Here is a 12,439-nt window from a genome sequence, read left to right on the forward strand (position 1 = left end):
CCCTAGGAGGAGGCTCCCCAGGTCGAGGCCCAGAGGCATCCAGGGTGACCTAAGCATAAGTGCCGCTCTCCCTGTTTTCCAGGCAGCTCTGTCTCCTGTTGAACGCAGAAAACATCTTCCACTCAATGGCGGACATCCTACTCCGGGAGGAGGATCTCAAGTTCGCCTCTACCATGGTGCACACCCTCAACACCATCCTGCTCACCTCCACCGAACTCTTCCAGCTAAGAAATCAGCTCAAGGACCTGAAGACTCTGGTACTCCACGCCCATGGGCTCTGACCCCTGGTTTAGGCCATGTGCAAACAGGCACCCAGTGTCCCCTCAGCCTGGCCCAAGAGGAAACAGAGATGAAGTCAAGGTCTTCCCTGGTCCAGGGTAGAATGTGGAGGGTAAACAGCCAGCCATGGAGTGAGTCACACACTGCTGAGGTTTCTGCCCGCAGAAGGCTCCATGCCCTGTGCAAGGTCCATGTGCCCTGCCTGACCCACCAGCAGCCCTGTCTTCTCTACTCACTGACCCCACTCCACCTGGTACCACAGCTCTCCTGGCTCAGGGCCCACCTGCTGGGCAAGGCCACCTCTTAAGTCAGGCTTCTGGATCAGAGACCTGCAGGGGAACTAGGGCTTAATTGTTCTCCCCCTTCTCCTTGCCCTGGCCCCTCTCCCAAAGCTGGACACATTCTGTCTCATAAAAGACCTTTACAGGGTGTCATGTTGCTGCCTGCACAGTCCTTTGGTTGGGGACACCCAAGGGCTGGTCAGAGAAAAGAGGGAGGTACTTGTGCAAGACAGGGAGAGACAGCCATCAGGCCCCTCTTATCCCAGCTGAGGGAGGGAGTAGGCTGCAGAGGCCACCAGGGGCTGGCACCATCCTTGATGCAGGAGCTCCAGGGGTTTATTCCCCAATCTGGGCTTTGGTCACCTCCCCTCTGCTTCTATGCCCAGCTCAGTCCATGTGGATCCTGCCTTTACCCGCCTCCCAGGAGTCGCAAGGACATTTAAGCCCATATCTGAGGGCGTCTGGGGCCACGGAGCTCAGAATGATCCAGGCCACAGCCCTGCCTTCCTCCTGTGGTTCCTTCCATACATTTACAGAGGGCTTAAGAATTTTTCTTAGCGGTAGGGACTCCTCCAAGTGTGGGCTTCTGGGCTGGTGTCCAATGAAGGCCAAACATACAAGGTGGGCTGCCAGAGGGGAGGAAATGGCATTGGTGTCAGAGAGGAGGACCCAGCCAGCATCTCCTAGCCCCAGGGGAAACTTCTTGGCCCACACCACCCAGCCTCCCAGACTCCAGGACCACAGAGTTCTGGGGAGGACAATGACTGTTATTTTGCCAGGCGCAGAAACGCCAGCACAAAGGGTAGGCTCGCTAGGACCAGGCCCTCATGCCACCACGTGGCTCTGTGGGGCTGGGAGGTAATGACAGGGTCTGAGGAGGAGCTGTCAGCGTTTCCTTTGTGACAGCTTGTTCCCAGCTGGGCTGCCAAACAGCTAGGGTACTGAGTTGGCACCCTGGCTGTTCCCAAGGGCCCCCAGTTCTCAGGCCCTTCCAGGTCCTTCTCTCTGCAGGTCCACCTGGAGTGGAAGGGCAGGGCCTCCTAACTGCTGCAGCTCTCTCCCCAGGAGAGCCAGAACCTCTTCTGCTGCCTGTACCGCTCCTGGTGCCACAACCCAGTCACCACGGTGTCCCTCTGCTTCCTTACCCAGAACTACCGGCACGCCTATGACCTCATCCAGAAGTTGTATCCTTTCTCACACTTCCGTTTGGAACCGGCTGAGAGATAGGAGGGGGCCTGCCATACTCCTGCCTCACCCTCCCCTCTGACTCCAGGGCCACCCCACCAGGGGCACCGTGAGGGGCGTGTTGGAGAATGCTGTTTGCAGTGAACGGCCATCTCAGAGCCGCCTTCACATCACAGTTTGCACCATTTTTGTGCAGGCTGAGAGGATGGGCAAGGCCTGGGAGTAAGACCACACTGGGCTGCTGCAGGAGAGCCTAGGTGGGGTCTTCAGGTTGAGCTCTGCTGTTGGGACCTTCCAAGGCCACAGAGACAGGGCCTGGGAAGCTCTGCGGATGACCCAGTGAGAGAAAACAGGCTAGACAGGAAGCTTCAAGAGGGGGAGCCCGCGCACACCTCAGTACCTACCTTACTGAAGACCTCCATGGCCGTGGCCAGATTTTCTTTAATGCTGAAAAGCAAACTAACCTCTAGTATGAGCCTGAGGTGACCGTGGATCAGAGCTTTATTTAGGAGGCAAAAGTGGCCACCTTCCTCATGGGCCAGGAACTAGGGGAGGAAGGAGGGACGTGAGGTGCTTCAGCAGAAGTCAGATGTGGCTGTGACTGGCTTCCTTCAGGGTGTCTTCTCTCCTTCCACAACCTGAACTTGCTCCTCTTGGCCACTTGTGTGACCTAGAGACAGGGAAGCCACTGCCCAGCTTCACTGCTTGCTACAGCCCTGACATTGGCCTGTGGTGGGCTGTCCTCTCAGAAACATGGGCCTTTCCTGCCCAGCCCTCCCTCTGCAGACTGCAGGACCATGATAAAGAGCCTCTCCAGACCCAGTACCACTCCTGGTGCCTCAACCCAGTCACAGGGGCAAAGAGAAGAGAGCTGCCAGAGGGGAACCCGAGCACCCACACAGGAGGAACAGACAGGCAAAGAGGAGAATAGAAGTGTCCTTTGCATGCCAGATTATGGCTAGCAAGAGCCAGGCTCTGCCCAGGAAACCAGGGCCAAGTGGGAGGGATGTATGGAGCTCTGAGCTGGGGCTCAAGCCCCTGCAGTCCAGCCTCTGCCGGCTCTCGGGAAGGTATGGCCAGCCTGGCCCAACTCTACAGCTATGCTGGCCCACTGGGGAGACTTTTCCTTGACTGTCCACCCAGTGGGGACCTGGAGGTCACAGTGGACTTCCTCACCGAGGTGGACAAACTGGTGCAGCTGATTGAGTGTCCCATCTTCACATGTAAGGCTCCTCACTCTGTCACTTTCGCTAGCTGGCCTGGAGTAGGTGGGGTGGAGGGGTGGAGCCAAGCCCAGAGACAGACTCTTGGCTAAGTCTGCACAGGGAGGATCATCCCAGGGATGCTTCTGGAATGTCAAGAATGTAAGGCTGGGGATGACCAGGCTGAAAGGCCAGCTGGAGCAGGACTGGGGCACATGGAATTAGAATTTGGTCCTGCCTCTCTTCAAGGTGGGTCTCTTGGGCATGGTCCAGTGCTTACACAAACCCACCTGAAGGTTAATATCAGGCCGTGACCCAAGGCTGTCCCCAGCCACCCATCCCTAGCATGCTGCCCTCCGCCCTGCATTTCTGTAGTTGTGGGGTACCCAGGCAACCCTGCCAGTTTTCCTCTTTGCCCAGGAGCCATGCCCTCCTCTCTGAAAGAAGAGATGGCTGTAGTAGGAGCCAACGGGCAGGAGCTGCCTGCCGAGTAACACCCCAGCTAGATGTGCTAAAGTGGCAGCGGGCGGGGTAAGCACAGCTCTTGGCACCTCAACACAGGCATTGCCTACTCCCCGAAGCAGGCCACACTCTGAGTGACACACATGTGGTAGAGAAGCCAAGGGCAGCCCTGCCAGTGGCCACCTTCCAGGCCAGGCTGCCTGGGCCCCCAGCACTCTGGCAGCACCTCTGGTCCACCCAGCCTAAGCCATCAGCCCTCATTCTGGAGCCCAAAGCAACTGCAGGGCTGAGGCTCAGGGCTTCCTCTTTTCCATTCAGAGAGCCAGCTTCTCAAAGCAGCAGGTTCAGTGACCCAGGTCCTAGAACAAGAAGGAGACCTGTTGTCAGCAGAGTGCCCTGCAGCTGTGTCCCAAGGGGGCCCTGGCCTGACTTCTCACTTCCTGAGGGTTCCTTGTGGCAGGCCTGTACCTGAGGTCAGGTCCAGGCTAACCCTGGAGAAGCCACCAGCTCCCGCTCCTCAGCCAAGGACCTCTGTGGGCAAGGCATTGACAGCAGAGACGCAAGCCTGGCTTTGACCCGCACCCATCCCAGCTGAGTGGCCTGGACCCTGCTGGTGGGTGGCTGGCTCTGACACAAGGCAGTCCCAGTTTCCCCAACTCCCAATGGAGGAAATGACTCAAAACTGTCCCTTGCTTCTCTAAAGCCATGTGGATAGTAAACAGGTTTCCTCTGTTGATCACCAGTCAACGCAGAGGACTTCTATGACTCTGACAGGTGTGGGAATTCCTCCCCACCAGCAAGCAAGCAACATGAAGCAGACACCAGCCAGACATCCGACCAATCCAATTCAGTTCTGAAACTGCCTGAAGACAGCATCAGATCTCAGATTCCCAAAACTGCTCCCCTTCACTTCAGATGCCAGTCACAAGCCCCAGGTTGCTTTCATTGTGCTCTGACCAACTGGCTACAGTGCAGCCTTGGGTTCGGTTAATTTGTTGGAGCATCTCACAGAACTTGGGGAAACATGTTTGCCAGTTACTCCTAAAGGGTATTCCAAGAGACACAGATGAGGAGCCACGTGAGGTGAGGTGTAGGAAGGCCGTGCCACCCTGCAGATACTTTTGTACATCCCACTATCCAGAAGCTCTTGGAACCCAGTCCTTTGGGATTTTATGGAGGTTTCATCACTTAGGCATGCTTGATTAAATCACTGGCTGCTAGTGATCGGCTCAACCCTTAGTCCTCTCCACTCCTGCCTTTCAGGTGATCAGCCCCATCCTAAAACTACCAAGGGCCTGTCTGCCATCAGGTGCCTCATTAGCATTCAGAAGGAAGTGTGTGCCAGGACACTGGGATGAATACCAAATGTGTATTTCACAATATCAGTAGACCAGGCCTAGGGACAATTGTCAGGTCACCATTTGTGACTTCTTCCTGGAAGGACTGTGGGAGGCCTCTCCCCTACTTCCTGGCTCCAAGGACTGGCTGTTTAGTCTCCCAGCATCCCACCAGCCTGCTGCTGGGTAGGCATGGCCACTCCAAAAAGGTGTGGCTTGTCCACAGAGGGTGCCTGAGATGGAGCCCAGAGACACAGAAAGGAGAAGCCAGGGATCCTCCTGCACAGGCTCAGAGGAGAGCAGTAAAGGCCTGCTTCCAGGCCAGTCTTCCCTTTGGGCCATAGAGAAGCTGGAACTGCCTTGGAATGCAGCAGGCCACCGGTGGACACCCCAGGTCAGAATGGGTGCTGGGCAGGGACCTCTGGGAGGTCGTAGCAGCCTGTTTCTGAGTTAGATATCCAGAAGCACCTCCCAGATACTGCAGGCTTGGCATGTGCCTTGCTACACACAAAAGCTTTTTCCCATCCTGCCCTCCCTTAAAGCTGTCCTAATCCACTGTCTTTCTTTCCAGCTCGCCCTATTTATAGCTCACGTGCTGGCACGTGCAGAACTGACTGGGGAATCTGTTACTCTGCAAGCCCCCAACCTCTTATCCAGGGAGACAGCTGAGCACAGGGACGGGGGGGAACAAGTAGCAGGTTTGGGGGTCCTCAGACCAAGGGGAATGCTGAAAAGATGAGACCGGCAGGTGGACAGGTAGGAAGAGAAATGAAATCATAGAAATGGCTAAGGCACTTCCGGAGGAGGGGGCAGGCCTGGCTGGCTGGGGAGGAGCCCCTGTCTAGATCTAAGCCACAACCGCTCAGCCAGCCCCTGCAGGTTGAGTCCATAGTACCCAGGGTGGCCCTCTCCCAGCCAGGCTGGGCAGGGGATCTGGGCTGCATGTATTTCATTTTCACAGTAGCTCCGGGATCTCTCACCTCTGACCCCTGGCCTCTGCCCTCTTCCCTGCCACAGATCTGCGCCTGCAGCTGCTGGACGTGAAGAACAACCCATACCTGATCAAGGCTCTATACGGCCTGCTCATGCTGCTGCCCCAGAGCAGTGCCTTCCAGTTGCTTTCTCATCGGCTCCAGTGTGTGCCCAACCCTGAGCTGCTGCAGAGCGAGTGAGTGCTGGGCCAGGGGCACTGCCCTCAGCATCCATGATCACTCCGGGGTGGGGGGGGGGAGGTACACAAGGTACCGCCTAGTCTCCCTGCCTCAACACCCACCCCTTTGTCCCTATGGCCCCATCCACCCACAGCCACTTGCCCTTAGCCCTTAGGTCCTGTAGAGCCCCAGGCTGGGGGTTTCTGGCACTATTCACAAGGTAAACAAGCAGCAGGGTCTTCTCCATGCGGGGGTGGGGGCACTTAGTGAGACCAGGACTCAGTCTAGGAACTGAGAGTCACCGAGTAGAGGCCCCTGGAGAGGAGCTCCAGGGTAGGGGAATGAGACAGATAGTGCAGATGGCAATCAGACCAGGAAGCCAGAGAGAGCCCAGTGGTGGGCACCCCCCTGGCCTCAGACAGTCATGCCAACCCATCTGCAACACAGACTCAGACCTGGGACACAGAGACCCCAGCATCACTGGGACCTTCCCGGCAACATACCTGGTGGGACGGGAAGCGAGGATGCACCCATGGCTACCCTGCTGGGGTCAAGCCTGCAGGAAGAGTAGGTCTCTGAGAGGCCCAGAATGGCATCCTCTGGGCAGGGGGGTCCACGCTCCCACCCTGAACCCACTGCTGGCCCTGGCCACAGAGCCTCTTGGGCTGTGTCTATATTTGGTAACCCTTGGAGGCTTTGCCTCATCCACAGGCATTTGGCATCCGAGATGGAAAATTTCACTTGTCAGGTCACCATGGAAACAAGCAGAGCCACTGAGAAGATTTACGCTGACTGGAGCGCACCCAGCTTGCATCAGATGCCCTGTGTGTCTAGAATCCCCCTTGGCTGTGCAAGCCACTCGGCAGACCCGGCGCCTTGCTCCAGCAAAAGACTTTGGGCATTTGCCCTTGGGGTGGACGTAGGCAGCCTTGGGGTGGACCTGCCAGATTCAGACCCTGACCAAAGTCTTTATGCCCTTAGGACCACTGGGCTTAGTTTCCTGCCACCTTGCCCCAGAGCCTGGCCTCCGCAGAAGCCACGTGGTTGACACCTGATAGGTCTCCCAGATGAGGCCCAAAGCCTGCCTTCCTGCCCCTTTCTCCATACAGCAGCTTTCTAGGTGACAGGCTAGGCCTTCTGCTGCTGCCATCTCGTAGCTCAGGGTACTACCCAGGTAATCCCCAAGAGCCAACATTCAGTGTTCTGAGTGTCCCAGGGGAACAGGGAGGCAGAGGTGGGGTTGGGTTTGCATGTAGATCCCCCCGGCCAGAGCACCTCCAGCGCAGGGACTTGAAGAGAGGCCCAGAAGCCACACAGCACTTCGCCAGCCTGGCCTCTGCATTGCCTTTTTAATGTCCTGTAGGTGTTAGGGGCTCCCTAGAAGGCACCTAGGAGGGGAAGGAATAGCATGAAGGAAGGAAGAAGGAGGGAGAGCTCCTTCCTGTGACCACGGGTTTCCCCTGGGGGAATCTGCCTTCCTGGTGGCCCCTGGGCCAGGCTATAAGCCCTGCACTATCCACAGCCACTCCAAGAGCTCTACACGCTGCCTCTTGTCTTGGGAGGAGAGTGAAGGCTCTCAGTGCTCAGACCCTTCCCCATTCTCCCCAATCCAGGTAGAACAAGTTTGCAGAGGGAAGCTGGAAAAAAAATGAGTAGTTCTTCAAACTCTCCTATGGTCTGAGTCAAGAAAGTCTTGAGCAAAGGGGTTGAATTCTCTGATTCTGCGAGTCAGTAGATGACACAGTCCTCAACTAGGATCCCGTCTGAGCTCTGGCATAGAATGTGTCTCTGTGGCCTCAGACAAGCCCCATACCCTTTTTGGAATACTGGTTTCTTCATAAGTAAATGAACATTTGTAATAAATAGGTATGTGGTTGGGAAGAGGGTTCTTCCCAGCCTTTCAGACCTTAAATTCCCAGCCATTCTTTGAAAGGGCCTGAGAAGGACCATCCAAAAGGCTGAGAAAGGAGGATTGCAAGTTGAAGGCCAGCCTCAGCAACTCAGTGAAGCCCTAAGCAACTTAGGAAGACCCTGTCACAAAGTAAAAAAATAAAAAAGGCCTAGGAAGGTAGTTCAGTGGTAAAGCACCCCGGGTTCAATCCCCAGCACCAAAGGGTGTGGGGACAGACTGGGAAAAGAGAACATAGTCACAGGCAGTGGATGAGGAAGAGGCCTCAGAGAGAGCTGGGGGAGAGGGTTGCAGGGTTGGGCACAAAAGAACAGCTCACACTCTGGAAAGGGGGCTAAGGACAGACCCAGCCCAGGGTGGGGCGGGCAGCTGGCAGGCAGTGTGGAGCTGCCCAACAGGCCTGTGCTGGGAACAGCTGAGGAAGTTTCTCTGCTCCTCACCCACCCATGCATTTTGCCCCCACCCCCTCCAGGCTTCCAGGCCACTCTCAGGGGTCCTCAGTGAGGCAAGAGGGAACCCCTGAAAGCTGGTGACAGGTACATGGGTAGTGACAGGAGAAAGGGCCAGCTCTGGGTTCTGGAATCCTGGCTCTGCGATGCTGTCAGTGTCCCCATCACCCAGTACCTGCAGGTGGTTGGAAACGGAACATGTAGGGCCTGAGCAGTGGTCATGCCCATAACAGGCAAGGAGAAAAGCCTTGCCCTCCATGTTCAGAGGTCCTAGGCAGTGTCCTCCACTCCCAAGGAGACACACCCTACTCTGCTCTCAAGACCTCAGGCCAGGAAAGGTCCACCTATCACTTGCCAAAGTCTCAGATGGCAAGGTGCAGCCCACTCCTCCCAGCCCCTACCCCTCCCTGTCTCTTCGGTGCTCATCATCCTGAGGTTTGCCTTCCATTGCCAGCGTCTCATTAAGAAGCCCTCATCACCGGGTGCAGTGGCACACACCTGTAATCCTAGCTGCCCAAGAGGCTGAGACAAGAGGATCACAAGTTCAAAGTCAGCCTCAGCACTCACAAGGTGCTAAGCAACTCAGCGAGACCCTGTCTCTAAATAAAATACAAAATTGGGCTGGGGATGTGCCTCAGTGGTCAAGTGCCCCTAGAGATGTGGCTCAGTGTTCAATCCCCAGTACCCCCAAAAAAAAGAACCCTTCATTTCAGTCCCTGCCCTGGACCTTGGGCCTTGGGTTTGCTGGGGATATTGTTGGGAGCAGCATGCAGATCCCTGCCCACCCCCATCAGATGATCCCTGTGGCCTCGTTCTCCAGGTCTGCACACCTTTCCCTGACCCAGCCTAAGTGGGTTAGGGAGCAGCTGGACACATCCTGGATTTAGAGCTTCAGTGTCCCTCAGCCTCCTCAGAAGCCCACGTTGCTGCTCTCTTGGGGCAGTGGCACCTTGGCCACAGGGTACTGTGCCAGGAAGATCCCTCCCTATTCCCAGGAAAGGCACAGGCAGCAGCAGTATGCACAGTCAGGCCACCTAGAGTGAACCCCAGCCTGGCTGCTTCAGATCTATATTGAGTCCTGACCCAGGAAGCAAGGGTTTGATACCATCCAAAGATATACCTTCTGTGGTATATCTTTCACAGAAGGGTGGGAGGAAACAGTTGTAAGGCAGGGCATGGGAGGCCATCTCCAGCTCCAGACAGTATCTCAGCTATGGGAAGTGGTCCCCTGCCCACATCCTGGTGAGCTTCAGATGCCATCAGACTCTGGCCATTGGTTTCCTGTGCTGAGCCAAGCTCATTGGTGAGGGTGTGTTGGGTGGAGCTCCATTGCAATTCCTCCAAAATGGACTGAACAGCCAGTGTGCGCAGCCTTGGACTGCTAGCCTGGCCAGCCTCACCCCAGAGGTACAGAGTTGTAGACACAGCAGCCACCCCTCAGAGCTGGGTGGGATCTGGGCACCAAGCTAAGCTGCTAGTTGTCCTGTCTGGAGAAATTCTTATCACCCCAGTGGCTCCTATGGCAATTCCCACTTACAGATGAGGAGACACTGGCATGCCCAGTTAACCAGAAAGTGGTCATATTGAGTGGGTCCAGGCCTCTCACTCCTGCTCGCAGCGGCTGCCTGTACACACACACACACACACACAGACACACACACACACACCTCTATATTGGGGTCTCATCATGAACTCAGGACCCAGAAACTTTCTGCTTAGCTGTGCAGCCCACAGTCTTTATGAGACTTTTAGCCAAGGCCACCAGATCACAGGGCGCCATAGATCTACTTCTGCAAGCCAGTGAGGCCAAAGGAGGCAGCAGCAGAACATTTCACGAGTCACTGCTGGAGGGATGGTTAGGAATGAGACAGGTCCAAAGGGATTCGGTCCCCACCTGTAAGCTAAGCACCAGGCTTGAGCAGGGCAGCGGGGCTACTTACCACACTGTATAATCAGGGAGCGCTGTGTACACTATATATATGCAGCCCACAACCCATGCTGCTGTACAGAACAACAGGAGGGTGGTAGCAACAGCCATCAGCATATCTAGTGGTGAGACCAGCTCTCCTTCCTCAGGGACAAGGAGTAATTGCAGGCCTCAAGGCCCAAAAACTCAAAAACAAATGTCCTGCCAAGTGAGGGCCCATCAGAGACTTCAGTGATCCCAGTTGTCCCCAGCCCTCGCCTTGCCCTAGAGAAAGGGCCAGGCTGTCCTCCCCCTTCTCCCCAGACCCTGTTCCAGGCCCCAGCTGGCTTCCTGGCTGGCTGCTAGCCCTGGCTTTCACCCCAAAGGGAGCCACTCATAAACAGGAAATGCTTCCCCATGTGATGCCTGCTCTGGGCGCCATTGCCAACCCACAGCCTGGGAGTGATATCCAAGTTCCCACCAACTGCAGAGGGGGGTGTGCCTGGGGCTCCCCAGCTTTGGGGGACTGGCTGTTAGAGAGGGGTTACTGGGCAGGGGGCAGACAGACTCCCAGGGGCTGAGCCCCACCAGCCTGCAGCTCTGCCCATTCTCACTGCCTACCACCAGGAGCCCCCATGTATTGCAGATGCTGATTCAGCTCTCCACTCCTTCTCCTCAGAGACAGTCTGAAGGCAGCCCCCAAGTCCCAGAAATGCGACTCGCCAAGCATCGACTACGCAGAGCTACTGCAGCACTTTGAGAAGGTCCAAAACCAGCATCTGGAAGTGAGGCACCAGCGGAATGGGCGTGGGGACCACCTGGACCGGAGAGTTGTCCTCTGACACACCTGGCATGGAGAAGAGCCCAACCAACCCAGGGGCCCATGAAGCACTCAGGGTCTTCAGGATACCCTCCTAAGGAGCCTGAGGACCTGCCTTAGGAGCAGGGCCGGGCCTGACCACCAGCCCAAGGCAGGGAGGGGGTGAGGCTGCAGCACCCCAGCTCCTCTCAGTGCTGTCAGCCGCACGCTGGCTTCAGACAGCTGGCTTCCCACCAGGGTAGAGCCACAGCTTCAGAGACCACCCATCCTCTGGAATCCGACTCGGAACTTCTAATACCCCCTTGTGAAAAGAGCTTGACCTCAGCCCCGAGAGCTTTGGTCTCATGTGCCTGTGTATACATACATGAACGTGTGTGTACGTATGCATGTGCACACAGGGGTCAGCACAAAGGTCTCTACTGAATGATGTGCACCCTCCCCACTTCCGCCCCAATAAAGATATGACAGAAACCTTAACTCGAACCTGTCTACTCCTTCCCTGCTGACACTTGTGCCCCACCTGTTACTGCAGCTGCCCCAGGCCCTCATCTGTCCAGAAGATCTGGTCTCTTGCTGGCCCCAGAGTGTGTTGTCTGTACCCCCAGGACTGGGCCTGCACACTCACCTGACCTGAGTTATGTCCTTGGAGCCCAGCTCTCCACTTCTAGGACCCACACCTTTCTGGCCTGCCCTAGAACCCTGAACCCTGCCTTTCTTCATATCCTGATCTGACTTCCATTCTGAGTCCCTTGGGCAATGGAACGTGTCCCCATCAGGCCCAAGGGAGCTGAGCCTCAGGGTTTTCTGGATGAAGGGGACTCTGCTGAACATTCTGCAGATCACTGGGGAATGGGAGGAAAGGCCAGAGCACTCGGGGAAAGAGGGACAGGTGCTCCAACAATTAGTTTGGCTGAAAGAACTTCTCCACTTCTGTAGGCCAGGGTTCACCTGTCCCCAGGCTTTGGGAAGCCTTGGCTTGGCCTGACCAGCTCCCAAGTGGCTCCTGGAATAGGGGCTTATGCCTGCTCTTCCAGAACCCCAGCCTAGGATACCCCATGAGTGTTTACTTGCCTGGAGTCTCTAGGAAGACAGACTGTACTTGCTGCTACTTATGGCCCACGTACAAATATATGCCTCCCTATGCACTACCCAGGCATCAGGGATTTCCCACCAGTGAGGAAGGAGGTTGTCCCAGGGCCAGGAGACAGATAATCGCCACCCGCAAAGTCCTGGCCTTGGGCACCCCACCTGGGTGGCATCGATACCGCTTGAAAAAGAAGCCCAATAACTGGAGGGTCTGTCCCAGGAGTGAACCACCCCAAGGCGGGGTGGGGGGCACCGGTGACTCCCTGCGCCCGAGGTGCCGAGTATCCATCTGGCGGGAGGTAACCAGGGACTCCATCCCGCCATGGTGTTCTTTGAAGACCAAGACCAAAGGCGAAAAGGTGTGGTCTGGGG

The 12,439-nt window shown here is 56.4% G+C and overlaps 1 protein-coding gene across 1 annotated transcript in view; it reads left to right on the forward strand.

Moving 5' to 3' along the window:
• The window catches only part of Vac14 (VAC14 component of PIKFYVE complex), a 103,410-nt gene extending 91,968 nt beyond the window's left edge, over positions 1–11,442 (forward strand). Inside the window, exons 15-19 of the mRNA XM_076838192.2 lie at positions 83–257; positions 1,626–1,744; positions 2,889–2,968; positions 5,764–5,914; positions 10,841–11,442. Of these exons, the coding sequence (XP_076694307.2) occupies positions 83–257; positions 1,626–1,744; positions 2,889–2,968; positions 5,764–5,914; positions 10,841–11,003 (688 nt within the window). The 3' untranslated portion in view covers positions 11,004–11,442. The remainder of the gene's footprint in view (positions 1–82; positions 258–1,625; positions 1,745–2,888; positions 2,969–5,763; positions 5,915–10,840) is intronic.
• Positions 11,443–12,439: the final 997 nt, after the last annotated feature.

This window comes from Callospermophilus lateralis, chromosome 18 (assembly GCF_048772815.1).
Source record: "Callospermophilus lateralis isolate mCalLat2 chromosome 18, mCalLat2.hap1, whole genome shotgun sequence".
In the NCBI taxonomy this organism is placed as follows: Eukaryota; Metazoa; Chordata; class Mammalia; order Rodentia; family Sciuridae; genus Callospermophilus; species Callospermophilus lateralis.